Below are 24,843 nucleotides of genomic sequence, written 5' to 3' on the forward strand. Positions count from 1 at the left end.
CCAACTCTTGGAAAGCTGAGGACACGTCTATCTTCCGCTCTACTGCTAGATATCATTTTGTTTTGAAAGAAAATTTTTGTTGTGTCTCTCTATACAAATATATAGTTGCTCATTGTTAAAATAATCTTGCTTTTCCTTTGTCTCTTAAACAATAGATTTCCTATTTATCTAATGCCTTTCCCGGACACCTTTCTGAGTTGGAAAGACTGGGCTATAGACTTTCTTCAGTCTTGAATTAGCTAAAACTTGGCAATTTAAAGCTGACAACCTAATCTAATCTCAAAATTCACTTCATAGCGAAGTGTGAGTATCCCTGTTTCCTCCCAAGTCATCCCTTCATCGCCATTCCTTGGATGATGACAGTTTAAATATCTTCTCAGTCTGCTAAATATGTTTTTGTTTTACATTTTTATTTGGCTATTAGATATGCCAGGTATTTCACGTTTCATGCAATACTTACTCGTTTAGCAGGTCTGTCAAGATTGTCTGCCTAGCTGATAAACTGTCAGGCATTTTGGAGGTGGGACCAGTCTACAACTTGATAGAATGTGTATTTAACTGCAATACATTACATTTCTAGTCTTCCTTTCTGCTTCTGTTATGTGTACGCGTAATTGCTTTTATGATTAAGGTTTCATAAGCAGTATTGGGAGCACTTCCAATCACTGGCCTACTTCACAAGTAAAACATTCAAGAAATTATGCAGAATCACCTCCAGTAGAACCGGGAGTAAGACTGAGGTCTGTAATATGAAAAACCCAACTTTAAGTCAGTTTGCCATACTGTTTTCAGAAGGTATGTGCCAAGTAACAAACTTGGCTGTGCTATCTATATTTAGTATACTGCACTCTGTCGGACTCAGCTATTGTGATACCTGGTATCTACATCTGTCTCAAAAGCAGCTGTTACTGCCAGAATATATATCTTGCTCCCTTCTTACGGGTTGCCCTTAAAAAAAATAATGTAGTCGTCCTCTTTTTCCCAGTTATTCCTATGAGATAAGTGGAAGAGGCTTGCATTTTTACACCCAAAGGCTCTTGGTTTAATCCCTGCTAAGGTCAGGTAAGGGAAAATACAATACCACTGTGTCTGAATGCATATTCACACAGTTGTTGAATAACAAATAACATCGTTCATGAACATTAGATTTACATCATTTTAGCGTTGAATCTTTGCAGATTCAGTGTTCTGTGTTTGCATAGAGCCGCACCAAACTTTGGTGACCATGAACCCGGTCTGCTATGTACACGGCTGATCAAATCCTACTGAGTTTTGTTGTTTTAATGGAGCAAAATATGCTAATAAAATCTGTAGAGAGCCCATAGAAGAGAGGAATGAAATTTGTCATCCATTCAGACTTTCAAGGCCAAACTATTGGTTGTTTACGTTTTTTATCTTCAGCTTTCTGGCCCTCTCTTTTCTCTCACATAGTCTCTATTCCGCTCAACTCGGGATGCTACCATTTACCACCTTGACCCAGTGTTCAGTCTTCATTATTCTTTTCTCTGAGTGCTACTAGCAGCACGTGCTACACTGAATTTTAGATGTATGTTGTCAGATTTAAGATTTGTTACAAATTTGTTTCCATCTTCACTTTTGCTCCTATGTTTTCTCCTCCAGTCCTGTCTGCTTTGCCACTGAGACTACCTTGACTTTGTTGTCTTCGTCTTCTTTCTTCTGCAGCCTTTCATCTTGCTTCATATATCTGAACTAGCCCCATTACAGAAGGTGGTCCAATTGCTGTCCTTCCTTAAAATCCATTTATTGAAGAGATCTACAAGTGCTAACCCATATCTGTATATGTATACCTGCATATATGTAGCATGCAGACTAGTGATATCTATTCTGTAAGTAAAGCTGAAATTATATTCCTGCTGTACATACAGTTTCCTGTTTCTTTCTCAGATCACCTGTAGGGCCAAGGAAGGAAGCAGTTCTGAGATTTCTGTAGCAAGGGTTTTCGCAACTGTTCGGTTAAAAAGGAATTTCAGAAAATAATTCAAAGAATAATTTTGGTTAAAAAGCTAACCAGTTGCTTAAAAAGAATTTCAGGAAGGTAGGGTACTTCCTAAATACACCAGAAGTTCTCTATTAGAGTTCAAATTTTGTTAAGTGGCCTGAGCTAGACTCTTTGAAGTCTTATCTTCAGATACTCATGCTGCAGAAAAATAGTAATATGGGATCCTTCTTGCCCCTTTTTCCTGTTCTCAGGTTCTGTGCTTACCTTACTTTCCTCCTCTTTGGTTGTAAGACCATAGCTTGCGTCTTTGGGAAAAAATGACAGGTTGGCTAGTTTTCAGCTTCTGTCACAGCTGTCTTTCATTTGCAGTCCCTCAGACCTTGTGCTGCATGAGGCTTTGGAGGTGTTTCAATTCTTCATGTCAAAAGACTGAAGTGCTTCCGTGGATGAGGAGCTCTCTTGGATAGATGGCCTCACCACTTTCTCTTTAGAGAAAGCCCTCTCTGGAGGGTGTCTCTAAAGACCTCTTTGTGGTGAGACTGTGAGGTGGCTGCTGTCATCTCCTCCCTCTGGTGAGCAGATTCTGACTTAGTATGTGACTCAGGGTGGACTGTATGCAATTGGTTTCTATTGCCCATTTCATGGCACAATGTGTTAGAGGGAGAAACTTACTTAATAAAATAAGAGGGCATTTAGTTGGTGGGGGTCAGTTCTTGATCATTAGCCATCAGTTGGTGACATAACTTCAGTCATAATGAAAATTATAAACAGTTACTGTTCTTATATAAGACAAACATTTGTGAAAGGAGTGAGGAAAACGCAGCCAGCAATAAGTGTAGTTTAGTATTTTTAAGGGGACTTACTATTCAGGGGGAAAAAAAGAGGACAACCGTTGGAAAAAGGGCTACACCAAAGCAGGAGATGGTGCCGTAGAAGGAGCAAAGGAGACTTGATTTCACCTTCTTGAATTTGACGGTTGTGAAAGGACAGAAAGGTTAAAGCTTAAAGAGGAGTAAAGTGTAGATGCAAGCACAGAGAAAAAGGGAGTGCAGTGATGTGAGGATATGAAGAGGAACACGAGAACTATGAGCAGGAATATGAAGACAGGAAAAGGCAGGGAATCTTAGTGATGGCAAACTTGAAATGCTTAACTGTGGGTTGTTGGGTTTTTGAAAGGACTGAAAAGTTGTTTTTAACTCTGCTGGCATTAAAGTGAATGGCAGAGTTCACCCTGACTTATTGGGTACTTAATTAGGCCAGAACATCAAAAATCCTACCTCAGCAGTAACATGGATTCAAATCTTCCCCTTTCATTTGTCTTCAGCGTTTCCACCCTTGCATTGTGGTTTGAATATACATGTATAGATATAAACTCTTTTTTTCAAATCTTGCTTTTTAGTCAAAGAATGTTTCCAGGGAAAGCCCCTAAGTTTTTATAGGGTTCATTACATAGGGGTGCTGCAAAATGTGATGCTGCTGTGAGTTAGGTTGTCATAATCAAGAATTGTATACCAGCAGGGAGCAGACTGTATCCCTTAGCTATTCATTTCAGACTTTCAAACAGCTGATTTTCTTTTAAAGGTACAGAGTTTTTTGTACAGAAAATATCAGTGTTAACCAGTGTCCACTGAAAACGCTATTTTGGCCTGGATTGTTTAATGAAAAAGTGCTACTTTTCTAGATTATATTTTTATATTATATTTGTTACATATTATTTTTTAATTAATGATCCTAAGAAGACCTGGAGGAATTGTTCTTGGCAAAATTTTATCTATCCCAAATCTTATGAAGCAATGGGAAGAATAGTACACAAATGTAATGGTCCTGCCTATAGGGAGGGATGGCTCTCTAACATTTACAATGAATAACTGGGAACAGGAGACCTGAGCCTTCCTTATAACTCTGCTACTGAGCTAGTGTGCAGTTCTGTTCTCCTGTATTTAACACATGTACCTTACTTGTTTACAGCTCATAAAGCACGAAAGAGAGTTTGTTTTGCTGTGATAAAAGGTAATTATAGAAACCACCTTCAAGTAAATTGTTAAAAAGCTATTCAGTTGTGTGGCATATTTCTCTGTGTGTACATATTTCACTTTTTACTGCAAAAAAAAGGAACTCAAAATTTCTTGATTAAAAAAAAACTTGATGTAAAAAGAGCTGTCACCTGAGCTTCAAACTAATTTGATTTTCTCTGGTGTGAGTGCTGAGGAGACTGATTAGAAGTTTAAGGTGGGGTCTGAGCTTCTCTGCCCCAGAGAAGTCAATAATAGCTGAAAGCCTTGAGCTGTTGTCCCATCTGTAACTTTCCAGCAACAGGTTAGTTTAAAAAAAAAAAAAAAAAAACTGTAAAATTTGGCATTGAAACAGGAAATATGCGAGCCTGTCACAGTAAGCAGTCTCAAAGGGCAAGCTGCTTTGCAGGAGCTAATTAACCTTAGGAAATAATTACACAAATATGCAAATGTTGTTTAGATAATTCCATGTGTTATCAACTCAGGTAGTCCATCATAACTGCAGACCTTGCAACGTCTAGGTGTTAGAATCTGGCATAGTTGATAAGGCTTTGGTTGCTGCATCACTTCAGCTTGGTATTTAACAATTAATGACTGTGATATTACATTAGTAAATTCAACCTGTTTTTTGAATGCAGCAGAACATAACACTGTATTCACTGTATGCGCACTGCTTATCTGTGTATTCCTAATGGCTTGAGTCATTAAAATGTTATATACCTTTCAGTTCGTACACTGGCAACATTGGAAAAAATGACAACCCAAAATCTGTGGTCTCTTATTCTGTTTTTTTGCACAATGGATTGCCTGAGAATTTACCCATAGTCATTTGTTTTTTCATGGACTCATATACTATTACAGCCAGAATTTTTAAACTGCAAGTGAATTCCCTCACAGTCAAAACTTTCTTTGAAGCGGGAGAGATGAGGTGTGGCGTTTTAGAATAGAGTTTTTCCATTAATCTGTTTGTTATAGGCTCTGAGACAATGTAGTAGTAATGGGTTAGAGAGCTTTGCAAGCATGACAGTAATGAGGAAGTTACCAAGCCAAAAATGGATAGAAAGGTAACAAAGAGAAAAATTTCTGAAGGCAAGGATTCTGACGTGTAGTATAAATTTATAAGAGACATTGGAGGGCAGGACTTCTTCCATTGCCCGTGTCCCTTTGCACCGCTGCAGTGCTGTGTAAGATACCTAGAACCTTGCCAGCTGGATGTGCCCCTGACCCTGAGAAGTCCTCTACTAGCCTGAAACCAGCGCGGACAGCTTGTGCCATCCAAGCGTATGGCATTTACAAGGGGCAGAGGAGGAAGGGAGAGAGCAGTGCTGCATGCCAGTTATTCTTGGTTGAAGGTCCCTTTGAAACCGAGCCCAGCTGGTGTAGGTTAGAGCAGCCTAAGACTTTTCTAACCTGTGCCAAAACTTGAGTCAAGGCTGAGAGATCAGAGAGCAGCGGCCTCTTTCCTGACTCTAACCTCAATCTGTTGCTTCAAGCAGCTCACAGCTATAGCAGAGGTTCTGGCACTGGGATATTAAATGAGTTCCTATAAATAAGAAACATGAATTTATTAATCATTGTCATATTAGTTCCATAGACTGTACTATTAAACTATTTGATTAAACTTTTGATATTAAGATGAAAAGTTCCATATTAACCATTTCTGATCACTTTTGAGCAATAGCTGTTTAGTTTAAAAAGTGAGGACTTTTTTGTACGGAGTTAATAGTGTTCAAAAGATATTGCAAAAAAAAAAAAACAGAAAGCTGTTTGTCCCTAGAAAAGGAAGTCTATTCTTAAAGCAGTATTTGTGAATGCTCATTTCTACCACATGAAATAAATTTTCATTCTGTTTGCAAACACTAGATGATCGTTTCTCATTGAGAAGAAATAGTTCCACGTGGCAGGAGCATCTTTTCAAGTACTCTCATGTACCTGTTCTTAACTGAACCAGAACCTAATGTGTGGCTACTTATATTTCATATTACTTTTATGGATGCCCCTTTTATAGCTAGTTCCAGAAATGTGTGCCTCCTCTAGCATGCAGGGAGAGGAATAAATATGACATAAGCAACCTAAAATACCTCTGCGTTGCTTCTGTTAAATGATTTTAGCCACATTTATCTCTCAGGTAATCTTCAGTGGAATTTGCTGCATGCGAGTATGACAGGTGTTCAATATTGGATAGTCTCTGTAGTGCTGGTAGTCACTGACAGCAAACGAGGTATATTCCTTCTCTTTTCCTCTGTGAAAAATACTAAAATTCAATAGTTATTAAGAAAAAGACAGGGATGTCTTTTCATTTATCAGTGAATTAAATGATAAATCTTACGGATATTATTCTATAAAAGATGGAACCGTGTAAGATTTTTCATAATGGGAACACATGCAAAGGTTAAATCTTTTGTACCTGGAGAATTTACTCCATTCCCCAGTGAGCAAAGCAGAGTGCAGGTGCAGGAGTTCACCTGATCCGTTGCTACGAGCACTTACCTATTTTCAGGCTACTTTGTGTTGGTTAAACATCACAGAGAGGCCTTCTCACATAACAGAGATCTTAATTTTTTTAAACTTTTATTTCTAATCATACATAACGTAGACTTTGGCAGAAATACCTTCTTTCATCTGAGTAATTTTCTTCTAATTTCAATTCAGACCAAGATGAAAAATATTCAAAAAACAAAACATCCCCCCTTCTTTCCAAGCAGGCCTCATACAATTATTCAAACTTGCATGAATCTGAAAAATCTTTATTCAATGAATCTTAGAATAATTTATAAGAAATAGGCCAAACTCAACATAAAATGCACTAAAGACCTTATTTCAGATTGCAAGATAAAAAAAATCTGCTGCAAAAAAGTCAGTAGAGACAAATGTAATTAAAATCTACATGAAGCAGCTACAGTTTAGTTGAGTGTCACAGAGAAAGAAAATAACAAAAACAAAACCCACATATTTTTCATAATCGTACTATGGAGACAAAATTTTCCAAGATGGATGCCACAGGATAGCTACCTAAAATGTATGTAGAGCTTTGAATAAATTATCAGATTTTCAGAGTGATGAAGACCCACAGCTGTTGACTTCAACACCTCTGAGAATCAAACTACTTATTTAGGCATAGAGTTATCAGTTTAAATGACCAATTTCAAGCACTTGGAAATTTTAGTTCAGCTAGCACCCTTCTATCTCAATCTCTTTCGCAAATGAAACTGCATTAAGCCTCAGCTGCCTTCTGAGGTGCATAACATGACTTCTCCCTTCCTTTTTATGCAATCGTAGGGATAATTATGTAAAGCATGACCAAGAGGACTCCACTTTATCAGATGATTTAACAAGGTGGTATGTAAGTGCATAGTATTTAGCTGCAATGAGAAGAAGGAAAGCAACTGCTGCCTAAAACTGTCGCCTTTCATATTAAAACTGCCCTGTCCTTATGGACCCAGTGTAATTCCAAATCCTAGAGAGACCTGCGGTATTCTGCAGTCTGCTGTGCCCACTTACATAGCCAGCTGTTTTTTGTGTGGACACAGCAATGGTTTATTCTCCATCAGAGTTGTTTAAAATAGCAGCTTGTTACAGGGAAAAATTATGCAGACACTATGAAGAAAGAGTTTTTCTTTTAAACGTACTTTACTCCTTCAACCTTCTTCTCACACATATGTACATCTTTTACCTTGTTCAGAGTTCAGCAGAGCATATGCAATAATACAACTTATCCTGCCATTTTATATTGTGCCTTTTCACCAATGATAAAAGAAATGGTAGTTACAGTCTGTGTGCAACTTGTTTTAGTTGATTTCTTTTTGCTTTTATAAGATCAAATTGAGTGTTTGTACTGGACTGTGGAGCTGTGCAGTTAACGATTGGGTTTACTAGACCACTGCTTATGCTTTAATTGGTGGAAGCTTGTTTTGGACTGAATTTCTGAATCCTTCAGAAGCTTCTTGCTGCTGTCTTAGTCTTGTGGAAATCCTAAGATTATGGGCTTTTCTCAGCAGCATGTGAAATAATGCGTACAAAATACCTGAAGACAAAATGCTAACCAGAAGCAGCTTCTCCTTTTTGTCAGAACTTTAAACCAAGGTTAGGCAAATTTATAAAAATTGCTCTTACAAGACTTAATTGCAGCCATTATTAATTAAAAACAAGTATCATTGTCTGCATGTTTGACTCAGATAAATCTTTTAGTTACACTAGTCATTTAGAAAATCTCCCTGTGTTTTAATGTGCCTTTTCCACTAATAAAAATACATCACTTTCCTTTAGAAGCTCCAGTTCAAGTTGTTCAGGTGTATCTTAATCTGCTAATCTTACTTGCCTTATGAAATTCTTTTCGAAAACTTCCCTCTTTCCTCGGAAGAAGGAGGAGTCTTTATGACTACAGTCAAATTTCAGAGCACAGTTGAAAGACAGAAAAAAAGCCCTCCCTCATGCTGAGGTGATCTACAGTAATTGATACATAGTAAATTAACATTATGTTGTGTCGTAATCCAGAGGAGAATCTGCCCAGGATTAAGAATATCTTGTCTGCTTTGTAGCAAATTTGCTGAATATGTTTTAATTGCTCCTACTGTCAAGGAAAGAATTGCAAAAGCATGTAATTGTTTTAAAAGCTTTAGGTTCAGATCCACAAAGATTTGTGGGCATATCCCTCTTGTTTAGGAAGCTGGGCATGAAAATAGAAGTAAAAGCCTAAATCCACCAAGTTATATAGGTGTCTATCTTTCCATTGATTTCAGACACCCACTAGATCTGTCTTAACCCCCCCCTCCCCCCCCGGGAATGGGACTAGGACACAAAATTGCTTCAGTGTTCTTGATAAAGTTACAATAATTTATACAATGTAATTATCATCTTTGAATGTCAGTTGCTTTTGCTAGAATGTACTTACTTTTCACCAAGGAAATGAGGCTTATGTTGTCCAGGTCGCTGTCATCGAGGGCCATGAAGTTACTGGGGGGAAGAGCAAAGGGAAAAGGGATGCAAATTCTAGGAAATCAGGCTTCATTCGCTGATAAACTCTTCCTGGCATAAAAGCTCAGGAGCTGGAAAGAGCTGCAGTGTTGTGTTACACAGGTGTGAAATCTTGGTGTCACACTGGGGCATAGGAGCTAAGGAGCATCTGACTCTTGTCATCCGAGACTTGACAGCTTTGGAGGTAGGACATGAACAATCAGAGAAATGAGTAAAATACAGAGGGGAACAAGGCTTTCTAATAGTCTCACTGGAAATTGGTGGCAGAGATGGGAGTTTGCAACCCAAATTTTGGGAGTGCACTAAAATCATTGTAAATCATTTCAGTGACTTCAGTGACTCTTCTAAATTGACTTGGTTTCACAAGTTCCTGTTAACTAACAAGAAATAGCACTCCCCAAACTCTGCGACCCCAAAGTCTCAGTATGTAATATGCCAGCATGTAAGCAATCAAGAAGTGTTTTGTCTATACGCTATGTCTAATAATCTATAGTTGCAAACTAACAATAAGTATTTTTAAAAGTAATTGTAACTGCCATAATTTTAATCTTTAACATATTTGTGTTGGACAGTATTCCATTGATGCATTACAACATACAGGCACTGGGAGAATATGCAAAAAATTCTAAAGATTGGAATGGTATTTATATAGTTCCTCTTCCCTTTTATCTGTTTATCATACTAAGACCTAACTACTTTAAACAAATGATCAGTAAACAAATATTTGACAAAGAATTGTTGGAAGTACGAAAATCAGAGTAATGGCTCATAATTTTTTTGAATGCCTCTGTTTAGCTGAATTGCCAACATGGTATTTAGATAAAATTTTGCAGATGCGTAATTTTTGTTGTATTTGTTAAAATAAGCAACATGGAAGCAATGGTTTTACTGCCTTTAAATTACAATCTTAAATTTCTTTTATTTAGACAAATGAATCTATTCATTTTTTGACACTAGAGTAAATTAATTTGAGGTTTGCTTTAACAACATGTTAGCATACAGGAACATGTTGCCTTTAGATAGAATTGCCAGTTTTTAAAAGAAAATGTGTCACAAATGTAAATTTTTCTGCAGGATAATGGATCTCCTGAAGAACATGCAATTTATGTGTGGGACCATTTTATTTCCCAGTCAGCAGCAGAGAACGTGTTTTTTGTTGCTCACAGTTACGGCGGACTTGCATTCGTAGAGTTGGTAAGTGTGACTTCTCCATTGCCTTTCCTTCCTAAAGACTTTCACAGATTTTCAAAATTCTTTGTGATCACCTTCTTCAAAGCAGCAATTTAGGAACAATTTTGACCAGTGGTCACATATAGCTGTGTGAGGGTTTCTTTACACTGTATTTTTCCTCTCTTACTGAATTAGATGATAAGGTTCTAAGCGTCCACTAACCTGAAAAAATGTGGGGAAACAAAGCTCGTTAGATCCTCTTATTTTAGACTATTCACTTAAAGGTAGTACTCACTACTCTGTGCTTAGAGAGACTGGAGGTTAAGACTGAGAACAATAAGGATAATTTTAATGCTAGCTCATCATTAATAAATGCAAATTCTGGTATGTATATTGGAATTGAGCGTGAGGGGAAATTTGGGGAAAAGCAGTTTTTCAATAGAGATCTGCAGAAGTTCCTGGAAATACCTTTTTTCCGATTTAGTAGGCTCTGGTCAGCTGTAAAACTATGCTATCTGTGGGTGTGTGACTGCTGAAGATAATGTTAGTCAGCCTTTCTGCCTGTTCTCTAGAAGGCAAATTTGTTCACCCTGTCTGGAAAAGGAAGAAGTTGCCTGTTAAATTTATGCAGCTTGTATAGAAGAGCACAGCTATAGTCTTCTCCTTTAATTGTAAAAAGCTGGTGTAATCAGGACATGCTTTATTGAAAAAACTTTTAAAAGCTCTATTTCTTGTGAAAATGTATATTTAGGAAGTGACAACGTTGGTTTTATAGACACAGGAATCAGCAGACATCTATCTACAACTTTTGTCTATAAATTACTAGTTTAGACTAACAAGCTGTAAAAGTGGTTACTACTAAAGAGTGAGAGCAATGCCTTAGTTAAGAGCAAGCAGGAATGAGCATTTTGTTTCTGTTCCTGTGCTGCTTAGACAAGAAAAATCCAGACCTGCGCAGCATTGTGGTGTTTTAAGATTTTAAGAGTTTTTTTTAATGATTTTATTTGGTAGATGTTAAGGCCATTCTGATTTTGCCTGTGCTTCCTGTGTACAGATTTTGAAAACTGAGAATGGCTTAGCTGATCATTTTGCTCAGAAAAATTGACCTGGTCAATAAATAGTCTCCACACTAAATTATTAAGAGACCAAACTTGTGAAGATGAATAACTTTGTATAAGCACAACTTCAGGCAACAAACAGCTTAATAAACTGATTGCATTACATTAAACTGTTGTTCCTTGGATGCACTGAAGTATGGGAAATACCTATTCTGTTTTCTCCTCTTTCACAAGCTATGACTTTCAACTGCTGTACGTTTCAACCAAAGTTATTTTGGAGTGCCTTATCTTTTGAAACTGAAAGGTTAGCAAGATTTTTGTAGGTTTTGTAAAGCCGTTTTGCTGGGGACGCAGGACACCTGCAAATACATACACTTAACATACGAAGGCAGGAAGTACAAAATGCCTCGAGACCTTTCTCACTTTTTCCTAAACAAAGTGCTCATTTGAAAGAGGTTTGGAGAGTGAGTGCATAGAGTTTTTCCATCGCGTTTCAGTCAATGGCTTGAGATGGCATGGGTAACAGATGACCAACGTGTCATTCCCATTTTGCCTGTTTCTCTTGTCACACTGGTGGATATTTCTTCACTTTTGTTCTACTTTAATATGAAGCACACAGATGTTTCAGAACAAGACTTGACTTTCTGACCTTGGGGCTTCTAGGGTCAGGGTGCTCAGGGCCTGTGAAATTATCACAAGCTGAGCTAAAGTTTTTATCCATCACAGGAAGTAACCAGTAAGTAAGAAGTTAAAAAGGAGCTTTGTCAGAGAGACAAGATGGTCTCAGTAAGGGTCAGCTTCTGTAGTCTGCCATCTCTGCAGGAGATGCATGCATGAGAGGAAGAATATAATATGTAACCATTGGCACATCACATATCTGTCATGCAAAACGAGACCTGAGAAATATATTTAATGTATCCAGATTGTTTTAAAAAAAAAATCAAAGGATATTATTAACACCTGTTTTTGGTAGAGGTAGTTTGATATCTGAGTTCCACTAAAAACAGTTAATAAAATAAGGTTTACGCTGAAGCAGAGGTAAGATACAATTGAAATGCATATTGAACTATTTTATCTAGATATTAATTTCTGAGATTTTATTTTGTTATAATCTTTCTCTTCGACTCTGTATCCATATGGCAGTTAGCAATTGCAAAGAGCTTGAAAAAATAAATATAGCAGCTGATGGGCAATTACTGTCTTACAACAAATACATATTCAATCACTTTCTCTCATGTTTTATGTGGGGGAGATCTTGAGGTTGATATAGCAACTATACCACCCCTACACTTGCTACACAAGAATTTTGGGTCAACTGATTCATAAAAATATGCGTTACAGTAGTTGCAGAGACCCCTTGCACAGCTGTTCATTCTGAATCCATTCCTCTTAGAGGAGTAGTGTGAAGCATATGGCTTTAATTTGGAGTGAAGGGTTCTGTCTGAGCCCTTCGCGTTTGATTGTGCCCGCAGGAAAAAAAAGGAAAAAAAAGGCAGAGAAGTCAAAAAACATTTGAGTTTTCAACAAATATCTTTTAAATTGTCTTTATGTGTTCACTGCTGCTGGATCTGTCCCGATCGTTTGCAGCCACCTAATCATCAGACATCTCTAGTTCATCGCTAGTTCGTGGCGCAAAGCACTCTCAAAATAACTGACGCTTTAGTGTTAGGCAGAGAAACCTGAAATTAAACAATGGCTAGTTCATGGTGGTTAGTAGGATCTCGGGCAAGGAGCACTGCAGAGCTGCTGTCCCTGGAGTAGTAATGGGAAGCTTTTAGCCTTACAAAAGCAGAATATGTCCAGGTGCTCCTTTGCACTTGTTTACGGAACTGGCACAGAAAAAGCAGCTCTGCTCTGCCTCTTCTCTTTCCTCTGCTCTTCAGGTTTCCACATCCTGTGCTGGGATGTGGGCATACGTTTCAGTAGCAAACTCAAAGTGGTAAGGCAGTAGTTTTAACCACACCTTGTGAAGTTGGAGGAGCTTTTTTGCTTCGTCCTAACAGATCGTTGGAGGCCAAACCTCCAATTAGTTTTGAATTTTGGCTCAGCCGGGAAACTAAAAGGATCAGGCTGTGGTTTGGAAAATCTTTATTAGCAAACCACTTAAACTTGGCTACCGTTTTCAAATATGTGCCACAGCATCTAACATTTCTATTGGTGTTTGCAGCTTTTGTGTCTGATGGCATTTTTGCATATCTTTGGCTGTGAGATATTAAGAAAAACAGGGTGAGTCTGTAACATCATGCCTGAATGCACAGAAGCTGTTATGCAGTTACTGCAATGTAGGCACACAATTTCTGTACCTTACGGGGTCATAGATTACTAGGGAAATAATTGAAAGTGATTGAACGTGTGTGGGAAGTAAAGTTCCACCAATAAATGTAATTAGTTATATTGTTTGTAGCTTGAATTACAAATGCTTATCATAAACCTTATGCTAAAATGTATCTTAACCTTTAGCAATTAAAACTTTGTGTAACTGTAGTTTGAAATTAAATGCACAGCTAATAATGTCTAAAAGTAAATTACTTTTTAGACACACAGCACTAAAAATAGTTGTTGGGTCACTGTGTTCTGCTAATTACTGATTTTGAAAAACTCAAAACATGATTCATGAACACATCTCAGCTTCTTACTTCTGTTATCCCTTACAGAGGGGTTGGGGATTTATTTTCAGAAGCAGCTTGCGGTAGTTGATGGTAAATTGTGGAACTTTCCCAACTCCTAGCTTATAATAATTTTATGAAATTTAACAGAAAGTGAGAATTTCGAGTTGATAGAGTCAATTTTATATTTAGTTTACAGAAAATAAGTTTCTGGTACAACGCCTCCTTTGAGTTTTTCTGCCAAATTTTGTGGGTTTACAATTATTTTGCTTTAAAAAGAATGTTTTCCCTTGTGAGCGCCTGCATGAAAAATACCCTCGCGGAAGAAGGGAAAAGAATATATTGGGTCCAAATGCCTACCTGAGTCGCATGGGCCATCCACTGCAAATCTAGTTACAGCATGAGGGTGTGCTTGCCTTTAGAGGAGGAAAAGGAAGCTTAGTCCTACGTTACCGGGTGACATTTAAAACTGTTCAGGTCCATCTTTATAAAAAACAGATGACAACTACTCATTTTGAAATCATGAGAAGAATTATTAAATCTAAGCTTTCAAAATTGTAAATTAGGTGTTCAGAATCATGAGATTAAAAAAAGACAGATTTTGTGAAATATTTTTCCTATCTGCCTCGCATATTTCTGAGTCCCCGGGCTTTGCATTTTCAAGAGTTTTCTCACCCCTAATGAACAAGAAACATTGTAAGAATCAGTAGTGGTGTCTCCAGCTTACAGCTTTCACTTTAAAAATACAAAGTGCACAGGGGATGTAATATAATTAAATCAGGAGAAGAAAAGTAGGTTCATTGTCCTTGAGTGGATGAAAAACTATTCATTATAGTCTTTATTGGCTAAAATGTTGGCTGTGTATATAGATAATTTGCACAAAGGTATAGAAAAAAGTGTATGTGTGTATATATATAGCCAGCTTTGTTAAAACGAGTGTCCTTAAAACACACCGTGCAAATTATTGTACCCACTGTAGCAACCTAGTTCCATCAAAATCAGCCATTTTTGTCCATTTGAAATCATTCTCGATCCATCATTTTGAGAGATGCTCTGTAATACACTGCCACTTTGTTTTGTTGTATTGTGCTGAGCAGAGCAAGGACCTGACCCCGGCAAGAGCTTACAGGTGCCTTAGTAATAACAGTGATAAACAGACAGCGACTGAACTTCCTGGGAGTCTCTGTGGCTGTATCAGTATTCTGGCTTAGACAAAATGCAGTTTTAGAGCTTCGATGGTTGTGCTGTGAACCTGTCATTGGCTTTTCATTAATTTAATTTTCTGAAATTTCAGATTGAATGGTTTGTTATAGTTACTTTTATAGTTAGAAATTAAAAAATTGGCTCTAGAAGTGATAGGCAAATAGAGGATACTGTATGTATGCAACTCTGCATTCCCCTGCCTAACCTATTAAATTGAAATAGATTTTTTGAGGTATGGCAGCAATTAACATAGGGCCTGTAGTGCTTCCAGGAAGCATGCGAGAGAGTTGAAAGTAGGGAGCTGGGAAGCACGACATCTCAGTGACCAAGTACACATGCTGCTACTACACTGATCCCCTGCAGAGCTGGTAGTATGTCAGGTTAGCTGCCAGCTTCCTGCGTTCGCAGAGATATGAGCTGATATTGGTATTCGTTATCAGGACAGTGCTTCAGGTCGCCAACGTGGAGGTTCTGAGATCTAATTTAAAAATAAGAGCTCTGTAGGTAACTTCCTCGGGAGATCTATATTCCAAAGAAACAAAACGCCGTACCACTGCACTTCAAGGATTTTGGACCATTCGGCTAAAAAACGAGGATATTCTTTAAATGTTGAATGTCAATTAAAATTAGGAAGAGCGGTATAGGATACTGTATTGTAGATGTATGGGGACATGGGTTTTATGTCCAGTCTTTGGTCAGATCATTTCACCTAACCTGTTTCAGGTCTCACTGCAGTGGCAGCTTACATCAGAAGCTCTTGGAGTCAGGGCTTATTGACTTAGAGTCACTCAGATAAGCAAGTTTAAAAATAAAAAAGTGATCTTAATTCCATTCAGTTGTTTCAGCTATATTTTGTTGTGCTTCATGGCAGAATGCTAGTTCACGTGAAAAAGATAGGACAAACTAGAAGCAAATGTAATGGCGAAACAGCAGTGGATTGTGTAAAAAAAAAAAAAAAAAAAAAAAAAGTGCTAATGAAACTGGCTCATGACATAAAGTGGTGAAGTCATCATCAGTATGCAGGAGTAGAATTTCTGTAGTAATACAAATTAAAGGAAATAGTACAAGCTTCAAGATACTTACGCGTTTGCTGGCTAGTCACCTGAATTTGTGTATAAAGTGAGTTCTCGCCAATGGGAAACAGCAGACAAACTTGAAAGTGGGAGTTGATCATGGATAGCTATAAATAAATGACTTGGATGCAGCAATAAAAGAGGCAAACGTGATCCTGTGATTAATTAGCTGTTTCTGTCAGAGGAAGAGAAATAGTAATGCTAGCCAGCATACCGGCAAGATTAATCGGAGATAATTTGAGACAATTTTGATTACCCACATTCAGAAAGATTAATTCAGACAGGAACATACACAGGTAAGAAGTGTCAGAATGCTTAGGGGGATGAAGTAGCCTGTTTTACTAGAGAAGATGAAGGGGATGTTCACGTGATACAGTGCCACATAGAGATACCTTACCTAGCTTGAACACCAGAATCAATATAGTCATACAAGCATTACACACACCCCGCAGGCTTATCAGTCTTAATAAGAACTGTGTAATCTGCTAATGCTGTTATATTAATTTCATTGGCTTCTGAAAAAATGGGTTCGATATCTATTCTGTATGGCCTTGCATTGTGCTATGGAAGCATACTTTTAAAAAGCTTGGCTTGTTTAGCCTAGCAAAGGAAATCTTAGAGGGATTGATAGCACTCTGTAAATGCAACAGGAGAGTAAACAGCAGGGAGGGAGAGCCATTTAAGCTAAGAACAATGTTGGCACAGGAACAAATGGATTAAAACTAGTCATGAATAAATGTAGGTTGGAATTAGGTTTCTTACCATTGGATCAGGAAGGCCTATTTGGGAGGAAGAAGATTGGGGCAAAAATCCTACCTAGCTTGACCCGTTTATGGAAAGAACTATGTGAATTATTGACTGGGACAGTAAGGCCTTAATATAACCTTAATCTATGTTGCTATGAAAGTGAGCATGTGCAGGAGGTATTTTCAGCAGCAAACAGTTGGACGCGATTTGGATTAATTTTTCTGGAGACAATGCCTCTCTGACTCCAGACTCATTCTGTGGCCAAATTTCCTGCCTCAATCTCTGGAAACACTGAATTTGAACAAAAAACAGACCAACCCCCAATGAACACTAATGCTCACAATTGTTTTTCTCCTCACTCATTTTTGGAAGTAGTGGACTTATTTTTGCTAATGCTTTTCGAAATCCATAAACTTTAGCTTGAAGTAGAAAGCAACAAGGATGGCATATTTCATTGTGAGTGATTACAGTAGTAAGCAAATGAAAGAAGGGACTCATCAAAAATATGTAAGTATCTTAATGTGGTCTATCAGTAGCGAGGTATTTATCATCTTTTGTTTTTATGGAAATAGATATACTTTGCCCATTTTAGCACAGAGCAGATAAACATTCTAGGCCACTCGAGTTTTCCTCTTTCAGCCTAAATAAATAAGCTGACAAGTGTACACTGGTATCATTATTTCACTTGTTGCTATTTTTTATTATTATTATTATCTATTTGCATTGTGGTAGCAATCACATAGTAGTGCCTTGTCTGGAAGAACTTGCAGGCTGAAAAGATAGGAAGACAGAGAAATGGTGGATGATTACCAGATAGAAGCACACAGTTCAGAGCACCATAGCCGCATGTTTTTTTGGTTTTTTTTTAGTTTAAGTGCTGTGTAGGCACCGAGTTTCTCATCCTCAACCCTCTCAACCTTGCTATGGGATGGCAGAAGAGGATCACTATAACGAAAGTGTGGCATCTGTCCCTTTGCCAAGAGTTGGCTGCCACTTTCAGAACAGGAGTGAGGGACTGGGCTCAAGTTTTGAGTATGCATCCCTACTCGTTACCGTGCTCTAGCTAACTTGCTCAGCCTCATTACTTTTTGCTTCCTCTTAATCATTTACTGATTTAATATCTCATGCTTCAAACACTCGGCTCAGTCCATGGTCTGCAAGCTAGCAGCATGTATGCACTTTACCAGCTCCTTTCAAAAGAAGGGCAGTGTTTCATGGCTCACAACTACATACTATGTGCTAATTGCCTGCACCACCCATCATTAATTAACATTACATTGGCCAGTTGATATTAATTTTCTAGTTTGACACTAAAATTGGAATGCTAATTAGAGAGTGAATGAAGAATTGGAGATGAGTAGAAGTTAGAGCTATTAGCACACCAAATCCAGTTACTTGGAAATACGTGTCTATATTGTATGGAATTTGGAGGTCTAAGGCAAAGCACTTTCTCCATATCCCTGTAGAGACATTTCTAGAGCTGCGTGATCTCACTAGTTATATATTTTTATAATTTCTTAGCTTTATTTTAAGTTCAGTGTACCACACAGTGAACGGTTATTTTTAGTTTTTGGTATGAAGAGCTATCCGATATTTAGCAACTGTTCACATACTTCTATCCCTTTGTTGTTTTGTTGTCCAACTATATACAACTTGGTATTCTCTTCTTTTTTTTTTTTTTTTGCTTCTTTTTTACCTTGTATCCCTATCTGAATTCACTACTGTTTGTCAACATATCTCTGATAGTATGCTGAGAATTAAACTCCATATTGTAAGTGTAGATACTATAGCTAGCTCAAGAAGAACTTCAGTACCTTTGTTTTGCCATCCAACATTTTGCTCAATGTCACCTTAACAGTGCTGGATTTTTTTTTTTTTGACAAGTTGCTTTGAATTTGGTGCCCACTGATGTTCTTGGATCCCTTGTAGTAATTTAGTAATCTCAATTTCCCTTTCTCCGGTTGTATGGAATGTCGCAGATGATTTTATTTTCCCAACAATATTGTCTCACATTCCTCCAAATTACATCTAGCTGCATTCTGGCCTTTGTTACACAAGATGAGAAACTAGATTGTCACAGTGATCCCTTTCGTGCTACAAGTCTATGAATCTTGGGAGCTTGTTTTGTATTTTTTTCATGCCTTACTTCTCTTGGCACTTTCTCGCTATTTAATGTCACCTGCAAATTTAATTAATTCCAGATCATTAATGAAGATGTTAAATAAAACCATATTTGGCATCTATCCCTGTATCTGACTAGAAGCTTCCTTCTGGCTCAGTAAACTCCTTTTTATTAGTACCCTTTCCTGCATTATTTTAACTGTTTTAAATTCCAAGAGGAATCCATATACTTACCAGTCAGTTTGAGTTTATTTTTCATTTCAATTTCTATCTTTAAACAAACCCTAAGAGCCGAAGCATAGAACCGTGTTCAAAGAGTGTGTCACTCGTCCTTTCAGTTGTGGATATTAACTTCAGCCCTTGAATCTATCAAAGCTAACGTGACAATGTCGGTGTGAAACAATCTCTTTAAAATTTGTGAGTATACTGTTCATCCAGATAGCGCTCTCCAAGACCCAGGGCAGCTCAGCAAAATATGTGTGGCAGAAAGAAAGAGATACAGTGGATGCGGTCCTTTCCAACCAAACCAGTGCGTTCTGGTTCCCGAGAGGAGGACTATGGACCTCCCTGCTGGCCCAGCCTCTCCCAGAGGACAAAGTGAGGAGAAGATGGCTTCATACCATGCCTCTGCCACTCTGGATAAGCATGAATCTCTGCTAGTCCTCAGCGTGGACAGAGCCACGTAGAGGGGCAGGGCCATATTATAGAGCACTGGAGGAACCCAACCTGCCAAGCCCTTCCAGATTGACAAAGATGCTTTCCCCCCTCCCTCATTGCTTAGACTGCATGCGAATTACACGAGACTGTGCCTGGCAAGGTAACTATGCTTTGTCTGTATTTTTCCCCAGTACACTCAGTGGCATTGCTGCTTAATCGGTAGCTGCCCACTTGTGCCTGGTGCTTAGCCACCATCCCCCTGGGCAGCCTATGCCTCAGAGCATGCAGCGGTGGCTGAGAGCAGGGCGGCTCTGGAGTGTACAGTATGTCACTGATTTTCCACTGCATTTTGAAAATACTAAGCTAGCCTTTGCAAATTCGATAACTCATTTCCTTGACGTATTGTGGATATACGCCCCTTGACCGACTGATTTATATGAACTCAGGTTTACTTTGTATTCTCTGACCTGCTGATTTGCATTAGTTACTTGACTAGGTATTAATTTCCTTACTGGCTGACCAAAATTCTTCTCAAAGGCAGAACTTGTAATATCTAGCTGTGCGCCTCCTTAGGGGTGTTTTCTGTCTGAACCATTTCATACTCATCAGAGCTCTTTCAAACATCAGGACAATCCATTGACTATAAAGGAAGACAAGGTTTCTGTCTTGAACCTCTAAGAAAAGTACCGGACGTTCAGCATCATATTTGTATCTCCACTTCTGTGATGTAAACTATTTCGATTCACTTTTTTTCCTCTCCCCATGTTGAATTCCTCACGTGGTGTGTACACCGTCCTACTGCTGAGTTCAGCTGCATAAAGAAAAAGACCCAACTTTTCTTCATCCTGTTCAGGTTGAATTTCAGAATTTCTCTTCTTAATCTTTTTAAGTCTTTTATGAATGCAAATCTTCCCGTTTGATTTTATTTAATCCACCTGCTTCCAGGTCTCACCAGCAAATGCAGCTTTTCTCTGTGGTGTACACCTTTCAGTCTTCCTCATCCTCTGTAGATCTCTCTCCTGTGGAGATCCTCTCTGTCTTTTCTGGGAATGGTATACCAGGGTGAGAAAATGAAGTCTCTAGAATGCCGTTTTATTTGTATGGATGTGGTAATTGCATCTATAAATGGTCAGGCATTGGGTTAACTGGATGTTCAAACAGCATGATTACTATATTTTTTCAGCAGGTACAATATGAAAAAAATTGACCTTTTATTTAACTTTACAGGTTGTGTTACTTAAGTCTCTCTGAATTAGTTTGGAGAACAGCTTAATACTAAGATTATACAACATGTGACATCATCAATCTAAAAGGGTTGTATTATTTTTAAAATGTATATGTAAACATTTACAAGGAAGAAAAAGAGAAGTTTTGGATTTGCTTATATGAGGAAGAAAATGGAAAAAACATGTATTATTCCCTGACAGGTTTTGCAGTGCATTTAGATTTTATCTGAAATATTTGACTGTTTTAGATCCTGATTTTTTTTTTTAAAGATAAAGGCCATTTAAAAAAAGGAAGTTGTCTTACTGATATTCCATCCTTTTCCCATTTCTCTGACATGATCTTATGCCAATAGGACTACACAAGTGTATTGTGTTACTGTTAATTTAAATGTTAATTATGGTGAAAAGTATATGTATGGCTTTTGTGTGGAACAGTAGAGATTTTATAAGACTTTAAGACCCGGTTTAGTGGATCAGCCAAGGGAACTGCAAGTTAATAATATATTAGACATTGCAAATCCACGTGGAGTAAAAGGAATCCAAACACACTTCGGGTGAAGAGAACTCTAAAACTGTGGTAGCATAAGAAGCAGCAGGAATTTGCATTTTATCCTAGAACTTTCCTTTTTTTAATCTAGTGAAGATGTGTTACATAGCTCTTTCAGTATATCAGTAAAGTATTTTAATATTAATAATAGCATGACTACCAGTGTTTAAATGTTAAAATAATCCTATTTAAAGGCTTTACTTGAATGTGATGTTAAGGGAAAATATATAAGTAGCTTTTGCACTGTATTCATTGGGAAAATTGTGCTTTTAAAGCTGCAGAAGTAAACTGAGATTTTAATACAAGATACCAGAAAGTGGAAGTAAAATTTCCTCACAAATACGTAAAAAAAAAAAAAAAAAAAAAAAAAGCTTAATAATTTTTCTATTTCTTCCACTTACCAAGGCAAATTAAAGGTAGTAATAAATCTCAACTCTGCGGTATCAAGATACAAAGTGCATGAGGTTTTTACAAGCTTGATTAAGCCAAGCCGTGTTATTTGCTTGTCAATATCTGGATTATATTTTGTACTGGTATGGCTCTAGCTATTTGACAGGAGTCTTATACATCTGTGCTATGAAGTTAAGAGGTGTCAGTGATCTTTAAAAGCAGAGATTCTTAAAAGGAAAAGTTCTTGTAGGTTTTTTTCCGCTTGTTCCTTCATCCTCCTCCCTTCTCTCCCCACTCCCTTTCCCAAGAACAGAAGAATAGTGATGTTTAGGGAAATCATTTTTTACCAGCCTCCATAGGAAGACTTACTATTTTAGCAGTTTTTACTTAGTTATCTAGTAGTTGGTGAACCTATATGGTCATGAAGCTTGCTTTGTGTACCTTACCAAGTTTTATTTCAGTTTGGAAGTGCTTTTGAAGTATTAATGTTAGATCTGTCAGCTGCTTTGCTTAGAAGCTTAGTATTTTCTTGAATTCCTTTAAAATGTAGTCTAACAGAGTCGAGGAGAGAAAGAAATATAATTGCTATATTCCTTGACAGAGTAAATTTCAATCAACAGAATGATGATTGTGATGTTAGATCTGTGGTATTGTAGTTCTTGTAAATGATAAACCTTTTATTTTCTACATCACTGAGTACTTCACTGAGTAGTTTAGAAAAATATCAAAATAACAACACAAAAACCCAGCCCCCTCCTCTTGGTTCTTACCCTGTCAAATCGCAAACGTAACTTCCAGCGTTTTAGAAGACGCTAAATTCCAATATTATATTTTCTCAAACTTAAAGGTGGTGTTAATTTAACATCTGTCCTTAAGTCGCTTACTTCTTCCCTGTTCCTGTGTACAGCCCAGGAAGATTTTTAAGCCAGCTGTTGAAAATAACCTAGTTTAAGAGTTCACTGGAAGCGTGAGGGATTCATCATTATATATTTACTGTCTGAGGCTGATATAGCTGTAAGGTTTTTCAGCTGCCATTGATCTATTGCGCATGTTCCCTCCCCGGGTTGCAGGACGTGCTTCTATTTGCATAAGGCCCTGGGCAAGGTTCTTTCTTGCATTGATTGGCCTGTCCAAGGGAGCCTGATGTGCTCTTGCATTGATCACTGTGTCTTTTCTTGGAAGACAGTGTTACACTGAGTTCATCTCAAACATTCTAGGGAGAAGGTAAAACTTTACTGCAGATGTCTCAATTTTATTCTGATGTTCCTTTGAGTATAGGCCTTTTTTTTTCTTGCTGGGATAAGTATCTTTTTTTTTCCTTTTTTTTTTTTTTTAATTTAGATGGGTTTCTGCAGTTCTAGTGCAGTATAGACTGGAATACGTTGAAAAGTTATGTTGAATAAAATTGCCATTATGTATACCACTTACTCTGTGCTGTTTTAAAAAACAATGCCTACAGTTTCCAGCAAAAATCAAAACTGCTCTCTCTTCAAAGAGTTTGCAGTTATAAACGGAGACTTAATCTAAGACTGTCTGTGCTGGTACCTTTGCTTAGATTAACACTATTAGTTTGTAATGTGTGTGGTTTTGTACTACATTTTCTTCAGTCTTACGAACATACTAAAAAATTACATCTTCAGAATAAAACTGTAGTCAGATTTTGGTTTTCTGGAGCTGTACTTGAGAATGAAGCATGTAGATAATATTAGATTGTTAAATAGAGCGATGATTGATCAGCTTTGTGTTGATCAGAGAAGACAAATTCTTCCTGTAATGTCCTAATTGTTACAGTAGTGATATGTCACTGCTGGCTGACTATCAAAACACAGATTTGAAAGCCGGGTTCTTGACTTGCCCTTGTAAAGGACAGAGCTTTTAAGTGTTACCTCCATTAACAGTCCATACTCAGTGGCTAGTCAATCCACGTTTGGAATTTCTCGGAGCCACGTTTTTGCCTACGTTTCTAATTATGGAAAAGAGGCACATTATTAGAATCTGTCGAACATGTTTCTGTGGTAAGAAAATGATTTGACTCTTGGACTTTCCTGTCGGTTCAGGTGAAATGTGGTTATACCTAAAGGGCTGTTCATTTCTAGCATATAAACTGACATGTGAACTTTACCAAGCTTGTGATAGCTTGTGCATGTTGTTGAAAAATAAAATGTTATGGTAGTGTTCCTCTCCTTTAAAGTGCTGAACGTCACAGGGGTTGTTCCTTGATAATTCTGTAAAAATTTACAATGGATTTTTTGTGAATGCTGTAGAATTTTCTTGAGAGGAAATAAGTATTCAGAGATACATAGCTGAAATGATATTAATGCTGTTACATAAATTGCACAGGTTTTTTTTTTTTATCACTTGGATTATAGTTTCATGTCTTTCACAGAAGCAATAATGTATTGCATTGTATTGCGATGCTTTGGCTTAGGGAAACATATTCCTTTGGTCATTCAGTAAAACAAAACTTAGATAAGTATAATTCAGGTAGCGTGTATGAAATTTCATCTTCATTATCATGCAAATGCAGTGAGAATGTAACATTTCCCAAGATGTCATTTGACTATTAGGATCTTTAGAAAATGGCCTCTCTAAGCCACAAAGCTAATATTCCTGAAGAAAGCTATATAATACCTAAAAATTGTCTATCCTTATTCTATATGAATAACAAATGTTAGAGGACAGACCGTTATTAAAATCGCAAAAGAATGTGTCGACCTATTTGTACAGAGGATCTTTTCTGAGTTTTGTGGCTAGGATGAATTCTAAGCTTCCAGTAGTATAGAAGAGGAGCATACAAGTACAGATTTCCAAATCCTATGGTAAAAAAAAGTTGGATAGTAACTGGAAACATATTCTTTTTGGTTTTAGTATGTAAGTGATTTCACACAGTACATGTTAATATTGATAACTTTTATTACATATAACAATATTCCTTGTAAATGGTGTAAATATTGTGTGTCTGCACTGTGCACAGATTGTGCATCAGCAACAATTTAACTTTTCATAAGCTGTCTTTCCCTGGTGTTTGAATCAATGAACATACAAGATAGGCACTTGCTAAATATGAACTAATCTCTTAAGAGAGGGATGGAACTTGCT

The 24,843-nt window shown here is 37.5% G+C and overlaps 1 protein-coding gene across 7 annotated transcripts in view; it reads left to right on the plus strand.

Annotated features, from left to right (window-relative positions):
- Window positions 1–24,843, plus strand: part of LOC104150250 (ARB2 cotranscriptional regulator A) — a 276,204-nt gene that overhangs the window by 145,551 nt on the left and 105,810 nt on the right. For all 7 annotated transcript variants that reach the window (XM_068925110.1, XM_068925108.1, XM_068925109.1 and 4 more), the window contains one exon: window positions 10,021–10,140. In XM_068925110.1, the coding sequence (XP_068781211.1) occupies window positions 10,021–10,140 (120 nt within the window). The remainder of the gene's footprint in view (window positions 1–10,020; window positions 10,141–24,843) is intronic.

Source organism: Struthio camelus, chromosome W (assembly GCF_040807025.1).
Source record: "Struthio camelus isolate bStrCam1 chromosome W, bStrCam1.hap1, whole genome shotgun sequence".
Taxonomy (NCBI): Eukaryota; Metazoa; Chordata; class Aves; order Struthioniformes; family Struthionidae; genus Struthio; species Struthio camelus.